Source organism: Cebus imitator, unplaced genomic scaffold, assembly GCF_001604975.1.
Source record: "Cebus imitator isolate Cc_AM_T3 unplaced genomic scaffold, Cebus_imitator-1.0 Scaffold57, whole genome shotgun sequence".
NCBI lineage: Eukaryota > Metazoa > Chordata > Mammalia > Primates > Cebidae > Cebus > Cebus imitator.
Genome location: NW_016107372.1, coordinates 5,709,822 through 5,722,003, shown reverse-complemented (window position 1 = coordinate 5,722,003; position 12,182 = coordinate 5,709,822). Strand labels below are relative to the sequence as shown.

Here is a 12,182-nt window from a genome sequence, read left to right as displayed (position 1 = left end):
ACATACACACACAAACACACACACACAAACACACACAAACACATACACATACACACACACAAACACACATACACACACACACAAACACACACACACAAACACACACACAAACACACATACACACACACACACACAAACACACACACACACTCACAAACACATTTTTGTTTTAATGGCAGATTCTCACGTCAAGGAACTACAAAGTTAAGAGTGACCCGAGTGTTGAACTGAAACCCCAGGTTCTTCGGAGGCTTGTTCATCACTCTAACCTGAATTATATCTGATCATCCTTGATTTAGGGGAGGGAAGTAAGAAAATGTCACTTGTAATTTCCTTTGGACACACATTCCAAAGTTCGACGGACCAAATCTCTTTAGAAACCTACACAGAGTGCTTAGAAACCATATAATGCTTTGCCATGATCTTTGTGGGTCCTGTGTGTCATGTGATACCCGCGTCCTCACCACCCAGGACAAAACTTGCCCAGCCCAGTCCCTTCTGAGTACTTAATAGATGTTATCCAGGGTAGTAAGCCCCGTTTCTTCCAGCTTGCCCCTTTAGGATTACTTCGCAAATGCTTATCGCTTTTCATAGCAGCCCCCTGGTCTCTCACCAAGCTCCTAACTTCCCCTTTGCTTGATGACCTTGCTGGAGAATGAGAGCCTGCCAGGGGTGCCTCTGGAGCAGAGCAGGTTCTCCCTTCCCGTGGACTCCACAGCTATGTGATTACGCCAGCACCAGCCAGCATTCCTGGATAATGGAAGAACGTGTTAGGGGGTCCATAGCTTGATGCATGTCTGGAGTATATTTCTGAACATGTTCAGATGCCAGAGTTGTTTCCTACATACTTAAGAAGATAGACAACCCAAACATAGGAATGTGGGATCAGTACATGTGAAGACTAAGGTGAAGGACTTGCGTGAATTTCTTTGCAAGGACGGTGCTCAGTTCAGAGATATTCCTCCGATGCCCTGAACAAAGTGGGACGCTCGGTCGTCATTTGTTGACTTACTTAGCCTCCCTCTCCATAAATATCTTTCTCTATATACACTTCAAAAAAACGTTTTCTCAAACAATTTGATTTTGTTCCTGTTCTTCAGTCCTTAATATTTCCAAAGCAGGGTCTGTGAGTTCTGAGCTTTCACTTAACTTTCCGGATGGGACATTTGCACATCAAATGTGCCTTGGAGCCTATAGAGGGTGAGAAAGGCTAACAACAAAGGGAGGCAGGAGAGTAAAGCCTAGCGTATGAAATGAGGGCATAGAAAGGAAATTTAATTCCTTTTCTTTGAGACAGAGTTTCACTCTTGTTGCCTAGGCTGGCGTGCAATGGTGCGATCTCAGCTCACTGCAACCTCCACCTCTGAGTTCAAGTAATTCTCCTGCCTCTCCCTCCCGAGTAGCTGAGATTACGGGCATGTGCTACCCTGCCTATGTCTGGCTAATTTATTTGTATTTTTAGTAGAGACAGGGTTTCACCATGTTGGCCAGGCTGGTCTCAAACTCCTGATATCGTGATCTGCTCACCTCGGGTGCCCAAAGCGCTGGGATTACAGGCGTGAACCACTGGGCCCAGCAGGAATCTAATTTCATCTCCAGAGTGCCCACCACAACTCTGAATAATGTAATCTTAAAGGCTGCAAAGCTGCATACTCTTTTAATTTTTGCCTTCAATAGGATCATGCAGAAAAACAAAAATGAGTCCTAAGGGCAATATGGGAAACCTCTTTCAGTTTTGCTCTGAATCTGAAAAAAGAAAAAGAAAAAAGAGAGAGAGGAAAAAAAAAAGGAAAAGTAAGAACAAAACCCAAAATACTGTAAAGCGTAAGGGTAGAGAAACACCAAAAATATTTTCTCTTTAAAATTCTCAGGCTACTACGGGCATAGACATGACTTGTTTTGCCAAAATCATGCATGCTTTAGTTAAGCCCCTTGTCCTATAGACCAAGGACATTTTATCTGATTGGTTGGATGCATTTTCAAGTGCCTGCTACCTTGAGACTAAGGTTTTACGGTGGACAGGAGAAAGCAGTACTGGAGTGAGAGAGCCACAGAATACGTAGTTGGGGAGTGTGTGCCACCCTGACTCCCTGAGACCAAAGGGCCCTTCTCTATCATCTGCTGCTCAAGTGTTGAATAACTGTATTTTCTCTTTTTGTGGGGAAGGGATTCTTTGACTTTCCAGATTTTCTTATCAGACCTGAACTGAGAACATGTTTTCCATGCCGTTTGTACCTTTATACAGCTGATTTGATTGTATGCTCATGATTACATCACATGATGGAAATGGAAGAAAAGCAGAAACAACACACAGAACAGAAACAGCAAAATCTGTACTCATTAACACACAGCATCTCACCACCACACAACTTCTTTCAGGCTGTGAGATTGATGTTAAAGATGGCTATTATTTGCTTTCTTCTGCATACATGTCAACTTTACATATCTTTCCAAACATGAAAATTCCTAACAGGAGGACTTGGAACACCCACACCAAGTTCACAGTACAGCATCCGCATCATGTTTGAGAAGTGTTTATCTGTACTAACTTCAAATTGTAAAATAAACTGTTATGTTAACACAGATGATGTTATAAAAAAATTATGCTTATTTGTTATAAAATGATATTTACCAAAGAATTTGGATCTAGCCCTGTGGAATATGGAATAAATTCATATTACAAATAAGAATGTCAGTGGCTAAGTGGCTCTATTACCAGGTATTGTAGCATAGTTGCATTAAAACAATGCAAGTGCAAAAAATACACAAAAAAGCATTCTCTTATGTGTGGTTTCTACAGACCTGTCAGATTGTTTTATAGTCATGTTAGGCTTTAGTTCTTTATGACTCTCTCTATGAACTTTAATTAATGTCGTATTTAAGGCAGAAAATAAAATTTGTTATTACTTTTAAATAGCAGCTGAATCCAGGAATATATAAAATGAAATGTTGGAATTATTTCCTTTCTACTTTCATACAAAGAATTCAGATGGTGGTAACTCTTTACAACTCAGCTGCAGTATGGCCTGAGTAACTTGCATATCATTTAGCCATTACATGCTTATTAACTTTTACATACTTTATGCAGCAGAATATTTAGGGGTCACTTTTTTAAAGTCCAGTGGTCCCAAGATCAGTCTCTCAGTAACTCCATTATAGAGTGGAATAAAACAAACTCACGCCTGTCCCCAACAACTTTGTCATGTATTCTGTCAGAGCATGGAGGGTATCAGAAGCAAGATGTTCTCTAAGAAGTCTTGAACCAATTGACAAATAAGGCTGGGGATTGGGCCCAGTGGACTCTGAGGGTGCCTGTTGTCTGACTCGGCTGCCCCTGGTACCTGTGTGTGTTTCTCTCTTCAGCATCAGAGGTCAGAGTTATCAACTTCACCACCAGGGCTGCAGGTGTGAAGTAACGGATGTACGTACTCCAGCCTTCTTTACCGTCTGGAAGGGACAAAACGTTATTCATGGTTCTTAGGTGAAGTTTGCATAATGTACATTATGTGCCATTTGTTGACACCTCTGATGTGCTTATCATGTGCCAGGACTGGGCTCAGAGCACACCTGCCTCATTGTAGGTATGTTCTACTGTCCTCACTGATGGGTACTATTTTCATCCCACATCACAACCAAGGATACCAAAGTGAGTGAGGTTACATGCCTCGTCCAAGATTTCATATTTATTGAATGGCAGAACCTATGATAGTAACCACTCAAAAACCTGAGATTTACCACTCAAACCCTGATATTAGCCACTCAAAAATATGATATTCTCCACTCAAAAACCCGAGATAGACAAAAACCTGAGACTTACAGGAAGTAAAGATTTATTAGAATCCTGCCTCTATAAATTAGTGGCTGTTGCTGAACCTTTCTGAGTCTGGGGGTGTTGTTGAGGATTAATGAGATCACATAGGTGTGTAAAGTCCTGCACAGACATTATTTGTTGGAAAATATATTAATTCTTTCTCCTTTTCCTAATAGCTTTTCCTCTTTCCAAAAAATTCAACTCTCCTGCTTGCTGGAAAATTCTAAAGAGGAGAGTTCGGTGGTATTCCAAAGACAGTAGTCACTGAAGGAATGATTGGTCCACCCACTATCACCAAGCTGGTATAGACCTGCTAGTGCATGATGATAAGAAAAAGCAGACAGATTTCTAGTTGGTTCTATCACGGATTTTAAATTCTCCGTGTACAGTACATTTCTTTATTGCCTGCACCTGGGGCAAATTGATTTCCCCCCTTGGTACACCACAGGAGCCGATTATATTCATTACTCCTTTCACAATTACAAAATTAGATGCTGACTTATTTACCATAATAGGGAGTCTAGATTTGGCATTTCTTCTTACCTTGCAGGTCTCATATGTGGGTTGAAGGCAAAGTAAATAGAAATTGGTTACAGGTAGCATTTCAGAACTGTCATCTCTCCTGCCCCAATACTACTTATTCACCTCTTTGAAGTAAGGTATGAATCAATACAATGAAAACATTAAGTCTATACAGGGAGCTAGGGTCAGGAGAGGGTATACAGCCACAGGATACTTTTTTTTTTTTCCAACCTCAACATTTACTTAAAGATTCCCCATACCAGTTTTAAATGTCTCTTAAAAAAAAAAACCTGGAAACATTCACATTATAAAATGTATAGATTTAACTATTAAAATCAATGTCTGGCTTCAGAGGGGGTGGGCCAATCCAGCCTGTGAAAACGTAGAGCACTAGGTGGATACATGGCGCCACCTAGCTTCTGAAGTGCACTTTGCATGCTATACTTGGCTTTCAAAACTTGAATGAAACAAAACTGTTTTATGACTGAGAAAATGTATGTGTTGCTTGGGATAATAAGCAACTGCCTGTAGAAATCTATGACAACATTTTCTGATGATGTTTGTTTTGGATTTTTTTTCATTGCTTTAATCTTGCAATTTTAGGTTCTCTAACTTTTAAATAGTATGACTTTTAAAATAATACTTTAAGGAGGGGAAAAAATGACTCACAGCTAGTGATCTCAGAGTGCTATGCATTATTTATGAATATGTGCAGCTGTTAGTATTTATGACATCTTCTGTGCATTGTAAATCCCTTAATTCAACCTGGGTTTCCAGGAAAGATCATTATCCCTCTTTTGCTGACAGAAAAGGAAAAGAACAGAAAACGCATGACTGATTAAATGAAAGAATTCCTTCTTGATTTCTTTTGATTTCCATTAACATGTTTGAAACAGATAGCTTGAGAGTCGTTTCCGAAAAGAGTATTCTTTCCAACTTGTGAGGAAATTTACCTCCACTTAAATTGCATGCGTGTTAGGAATACATGTTTACATGCTGTAGAACTGGCTTAGAGTTGCGCTACAATTCATTGAGAATAATAAATACATCCTTGCCATGAGATTTTTACTCAAGAAGCACTAGAGATCTTTAGCACTAGCACCCAGCTCACTTGCTGGACAAGCCTTTGTTCTTCATTCTGTGCTGCAAATGAGCATTATCCTTCAGGTCGAAAACACTTCTGCAAATAAATCAGATTCCTAAAATAGCTTTGGTTGAGGGCTTCTTATGTGCTTGGCAAAGTGCTCGGAATACTGTATTATCTAATGTTGTTCTTACAGCATATGCCCATTTCACTGATGAGAAAACTGAGGCTAGAGAGTTTCCATTACCTACTCAAGGTCTTATAACTAGTGAGTCAGTGGCTATGTGGACTTGAGATGTAAAAACAGGTATTCTGTCTACCAAACCCCTGATTTATGCATAGTTGCCTCTTATATAGCTTCCTTTTTGAATTTGCACTTTCTTTCTTTCTTTTTTTATATTTTTGAGATGAAGTCTAGCTCTGTCACCCAGGACGGAGTGTGGTGGCACAATCCTGGCTCATTGCAACCTCTGCCTCCTGGGTTCAAGTGGTTCTCCTGCCTCAGCAGGAGAATCCCAGGAAGCTGGGATTACAGGCACCTGCCACCACATCCTGCTAACTTTTGTATTTTTAGTAGAGATGGAGTTTCACCATGTTGGGCAGGCTGGTCTCAAACTCCTGACCTCAAGTGATCCGCCCACCTCAGCCTCCCAAAGCACTGTGATTACAGGTATGGGCCATTTCACCTGTCCCGGAATTTGCTCTCCTTCTAAAACTTACCTTCCTTCACTTTAATTCATCATTTATTTAATTACTCTTCCATTTCCCAGATCTTGCCTTTTGACTTTTTGAGACTAAAATTTCATAGGAGAGGACAAATTCAAGTAGGACTTCAACTAAGCAGAGTGCCACCTAAGAGCAAAATCTCCAAGATTGAGATGAGGTTGGGAATATAACTCCTGGCAGAAAGCTAAGTTTCGTTCATTGGTTATTATTTTTTTGTGGACTAATATAATGAGTCATCAGCCCTGCGGGTGCGCATGTGCACAAGTGTCTGTGAGTATAAACACTTGAGCACATCTAACCCTTTCCACATTCTGAAAAGAAAACATCCTTGTCCACACACGCACACATGGATATCAGCTTCCAGAGTAATGGGGTAGATTTAACCAACAACGCACAAAAGACCAAGATGTATTCACCAGGATCTATCTGGCTTCTGGGCTTCTACAGCAATTCTATGAATAGTCACTTTAAAGTGGGAGGGAGGATCCCCAACTATACTGTCACTTCAAAGCGTTTGTTTTCTAAAGTAAATGCTGCGTTAGAGCTAGTTAATAATCCCTCCTTGTCAGCTGTTTTGACAGGGATGGTGTTTGGAATGCTGCATTTAATGACTTCGTTCCCAGAAAATGGGAAAGTTATTTGAAGGACCAAAGATGTCAAGAGTAATCCTATCCAACCCAATCAACTTTGCATATGAAAGGTGTAGAGGCTTTTCACAGAGCCAAAGTTGCTTATCATTCAAGCAACGATCTAGGAAGGAACACAGTCTGTCCTGTCGCTTGTCTGATATAAACCTAAGTAATGAAACAAGGTACCTACCCTTGGAGAAATTGAACACTCCTATCCGATGATTGCAGGCTCCAAGCCTCGTGGAATTTCCAAGTATTTTGATTTCTGCATCCATATAAAATAAATAATGAATACAAAACACACTTTAGATCAGAAGGGTAAAATGTGTTTATTTTCGGTCATTTGTTTATTCCAAACATGGGCTATTTTTAAGATTTTCTTTGAGTAAAAGAGTACAAAGCACTGTCTCCACTGTAAGCATCTATGGGGCGTTAAGGAGAAGTAAGATGGGCACAGGACAACGGTACAGAAGGGAACTGGGGCCACTCCAGCAACTTTGTGATTTCTGCTTTTTTTTCTCTTGAATCCAGACAAGGCTCACAAGATGACTGTGCAGTTTGATGACAGGTTTAGTGTCTCTCACCCATTTTCCCAGCTCCAGCCTCTAAACTCACCCTCTGTGCCCAGATCCATTCGCCACAGCAGCAAAAGAGTGATCATAGTTTACTCTCTCTATGCAAAAATGCTTAAAGGCTGCCCATTGCCTGCAGCATGAATAATGAACAACTCTGCTTGGATTTCAAGGCCCCGTGTGGTGTGACCTGGCCCTGATCTTCCTGTTCAGCTTCCTTATCCATCACCTGCCTCCATTCACCTGCCACACCTCAGGTCATCCACACACCTGCCACAGTCTGTCTCACGTTTAAATATTCCTGGCATGCCTCTTAGAGTTGCCTGACCCTTCTTGGAATTTCATCCCTAGTCCTTGACTCCTGGCAAACTAGTGCTTATTTTTCAAATTTGGGATCAAGTGTACTCTCCCATCCGCAAGTCCCTTCTCTCTTTCCCAACCAGCTTTCCCTTCTCCGTCTCTTCCCTGTACTTGCCATCATCACCATGAATGGCCTTATTTTTGTATCAGAGGAACATTGAGGAATGTTACCCTTTGTTCTAGTACACAGTAAAGCAGTGTGGGGAAAGTCAGCTTGAGTAAGTTTCTTCTATCTGAGTTTCAAATTTGCTGATATGCGTGGAAATTGCAAAGCAAGGGATATAATATTGCTCATGTTTCTCAAATATACTTGACCATGAAATACCTTTTTCATTTTTCCAAGGTGCACGTATTGATTCCAAAAATTAGGCTTATAACTGTTTGGCTTCTTAAGGGCTGGGAATGTCTATTTTTATCCTGGAAATCAATTGTTGTCTCGATACATATTGAATGAATAAATACATACTAAGGGTGGAAACAGATTCACATGCCATTGTATAATTGTTGTAATAACTTGCAGACACATTGGGACTGCTGACTGTGGCTCTGCACACAGTCCTCACATCAGCCCACTCAGCCAGTTGCTTACCAGTTTTATCTACTTACTGAGGATGAGAGAGAAAAATTAGAGAACAGAACCGAAATGCAAGTCTCACTAAGAGTAATAGCCAATGACTGCACTTCACATTGGAAGAGAAATCACTACTAAACTCATTTCTAAACATTTACTTTTTTATTATTTTTAGTTGATTTATGTATACACTTGAGATGGAGTCTTGCTCCATAGCCCAGGCTAGAGTGCAGTGGTGTAATCTTGACTCACTGTGACCTCTGCCTCCCCGGTTCAAGCGATTCTCCTGCCTCAGCTTCCCAATTAGCTGGGATTACAGGCACTTGCCACCAAGCCTAGGTAATTTTTTTATTTTCGTATTTTTAGTAGAGACAGGGTTTCTCCATGTTTGCCAGGCTGGTCTTGAACTCCTGACCTCAAGTGATCCACCCACCTTGACCTCTCAAATTGCTGGGATTACAGGCATAAGCCTACATGCCCGCCCTCATTCCTAAAAATTGATTTTTTTTAAAGCAGGCTTAGGCCGGGCACAGTGGCTCATGCTTGTAATCCCAGTACTTTGGGAGGCTAAGGTGGGTGGATCACCTGAGGTTAGGAATTCAATACCAGTCTGCCAACATGACAAAACCCCATCTCTACTAAAAATACAAAAATTAGCTGGATGTGGTGGTGGGCATCTGTAATCCCAGCTACTCGGGGCAGGGGGCTGAGGCAGGACATTGCTTGAATCTGGGAGGCAGAGGTTGCAGTGAGCAGAGATTGTGCCATTGCACTCCAGCCTGGGTGACAGAGCAAGACTCCGTTTCCAAAAAAACCAGTTTACAAATATTAGAAGAAGCAGCATGTCATAGAAACAATTCTAGAAAGACATTCCATACTTGAGTGAAACAAGTATATATTTAAGACAGAACATGAACTGTAATTAAGTTCATGTTAATTAAGTTGAGTTAATTAAGACATTTATAGTCTTTGAGAACAGAAGTGATTATGAAGCCTTCTCTCCACAAATAACTTAATATAGGATTTTATCTTTGCAAATAGCACAAATCTTACATAATTTCTCCATACGTTTTACTTAATTTAATTTAGATTTCCTCTTTACAAAATTTTGCGTAAATTTATTGAAGCTGAACTTTTCTTTCTTTTTATTTTTCTATAGTTCTGCCCTGGCTTTGCTGAGCAGGTGCCCTAAACACATGGAGACCTCCTCCTTAGGTGATTTAGCACCTGTTACATGTCCATGGAATCTTTAAAAATACTCTTGCAGCTAAATTCAAATACAAAGGCAAAAAAACATGTTTTTAAGTGTGAAAACCCTCAATGTCAAACAGCCATTCGCTACTACAGTCTATTCAGTCTATTGAACCAGGGAGAGGGTCTCTCTCCTTCCTGCCCTGTTGGTCTTCTCAGTATGAGTCTCAGAAATGAGAGCGTTTTAACATAACTGATTAACACGCATGAGCTGTGTGACAATTTCTAAAGCTACCAGGAGAGGGCAGCACATCGTCTTTCCCTAGCTCCTTTTTAAGTAGGGAGGAGTCCTATGTAAAGGTCACAGCAAGAGTGGGATTTTTAAATACCCACCACCCAGGTAGACAGCAGGTGAGGAAGTGAGGCAAATGGGGTGGCCTGGAGTAGAGCACATCAAGACTTTTCCTTTTTATCCCATTCCCTCCTTTCAGGGGCTTTGGGTGGAGTGGCTGGACCTGAGGAAAAGGATACTGTGGAGGATGCTGTCAGGTGCAAACTTTCTAATACTGCAGTGGCATCCTTAGATGCCACGGCTCTGAAAACAATCATCTGGGGTCTCAGTGAAAGGGTAGTGTGAGTAAATGTAACTTTTGAGCACTTCACCTTTTTTTTTCTTTCTCCAAAGCCTCCATGCTCTAAAATCACCTACCTTAATGCAAAATTATTCATCCCATGTCACCTATGTCGTCTAGCTTCTCTTGCACCACCAAGCAAACACCAATAACTGAACTATATCACTGTCATTGACATTTTGCCGCCATCAACATTAGTACTCGTTGATGAAAAGAGTTAAACTCTGTAAAATATTTGAAGAGATTTATTCTGAGCCAAATATGAGTGACCACGGCCCGTGACACAGCCCTCAGGAAACCCTGAGAACATGTGACCAGAACGGCCAGGGTGCAGCTGGTTTTACACATTTTAGGGAGGCATGAGACCTCAGTGAAATACATTTAAAAAATACATTGGTTTGGTTCAGAAAGACAGGACAATTCAAAGGCGGGGGGCAGGGGATTGTATTCTAGGCTATAGGTAAATTTCAACATTTTTTGATTGACAACTGGTTGAGTTTGTTTAAAGGCCTGGTATCAATAGAAAGGAAATATTCAGGCTAAGATAAAAGACTGTGGATACCAAGATTCTTTTGAAGTCTTAATGTGGCTGCTCTTAGAAACAATAGATGACAACCATTTACCATTCAGATCTTAAAAAGTGTTAGACTCTTACTTAATCTCTTCAGGCTTGGGAGGGCCTGGACAAAAAAGATCTAGCTACCTTAATGAAGATTCTTTACAGACGCACACTTTCCCCCCACAAAGGACAGCTTTACAAGACCATTTCAAAATATGGCAAAGAAACATGTTTTGGGGTAAAATATTTTGACTTTCTTCTTTGTAACGTAATGTTATGCCAGAGGCAGACTAGAAAGTAAGTCACACTATATAGAGTTAAACAAATCCCATCTGATGAGAATTTATGGTTTGTAGGGCATGACCCTCCAGGCCCCTTAGATAGGAATTGTGCAAGACAAAAAAATCAGAGCTTACTCCGCATACTTCAGAGTTTACAAACTGCCTTCATGTATTCAGCCAACAAATGCTTGCTGTGTACCAGCTAAACACCAGATACCTGCTAGATGCTTGAGTTTGAAGATGGTTGATAGAAACTCTTGTGTTCAAAGAAAATTCAGCCCAATAAAGAAGCCAAATATATATGTGTGAATATAAGTATAAATAATATATATGTATTTAATAAGAGAAGGTAGAAGGCCTTTACAGTCAGAAGTAATACAATTCACAAAGGAGCGAGAGTCTGAAGTCATACAATTTGTCAGAGAAATGTAAGCAGTTTGGCATTATAGGATTAACAAATATTGAGATGGGAAAAACTGTAGAAAAAAATGATTAAGGGATGAAGAGCATGTGGTAAAGCTCTGGGAAAATTAGAAACCATAAGCATGATCATTATTACTCCTATTTTGAGGAAGCTCATTCACATAAAATGTTTAGTCAGCAGAAATTTGCTAAGGTGCTGCCTCTTTTTAATTCAAATTTTGATTCCCTGAGATCATCTTTCTTAAGCCTCAGATGACAGGGGGATTGTAGAAGACAGCCCTTCCCTCAACAATTAGCATTACAAAAGAGGACATTCTTAACCCAAATGAATCTTCAACGGATAGAACACTTAAGAGCAGTCATTCATTTGTTTCACATTTTCTTTTTGAAAAAATTCCAATGACAGAAAAGTTGGAAGACTAGTACAATGTGTATCCTTTTAAACACACACAATTTTTTAAGTCATGTCACTTCATCTCTCAATATTTGAACATGATTCTCCTAAGACCAAGTGTATTCTGCTAAACAATCAGACTCAAAAAAACAGGCAGGTAATTTATACTGATTCACTACTAAGATCTAATATAAAGGGAATTTTCAAATCTCTACACATGCCCCAATATTACAACCCCTCCCCAACCTGGGATCCAGTCAAGGATATAACATTACACATAGTTTTCATAGTTTCTTTCTTTGTTTCTCCAAAACTCCTTGAACCACAAATACTTCCCAATCTCATTAGTCTTTCAAGATACTGGCATTTTCAGGGTTCAGAACAATTTTGCTTTTTTTCCAGATTGTCCCTTAGTTTAATTCATCTG

At 40.2% G+C, this 12,182-nt stretch overlaps 1 protein-coding gene across 6 annotated transcripts in view; it reads left to right on the top strand.

Annotated features, from left to right (window-relative positions):
- The window catches only part of NYAP2 (neuronal tyrosine-phosphorylated phosphoinositide-3-kinase adaptor 2), a 305,362-nt gene that overhangs the window by 251,191 nt on the left and 41,989 nt on the right, over positions 1–12,182 (top strand). Inside the window, exons 7-8 of one of the 6 annotated variants that reach the window (XR_005200372.1) lie at positions 2,246–2,308; positions 2,344–2,687. The exons of 4 other annotated variants lie outside the window; for them this stretch is intronic. Coding sequence is in view for 1 of the 2 variants with exons in the window: in XM_017529150.2 (XP_017384639.1) it covers positions 2,199–2,204 (6 nt within the window). In the remaining variant the exon portion in view is untranslated. Of the gene's footprint in view, positions 1–2,198; positions 2,309–2,343; positions 2,688–12,182 lie in introns of those variants that run through there. One more of the 6 variants, XM_017529150.2, reaches the window with a different exon arrangement.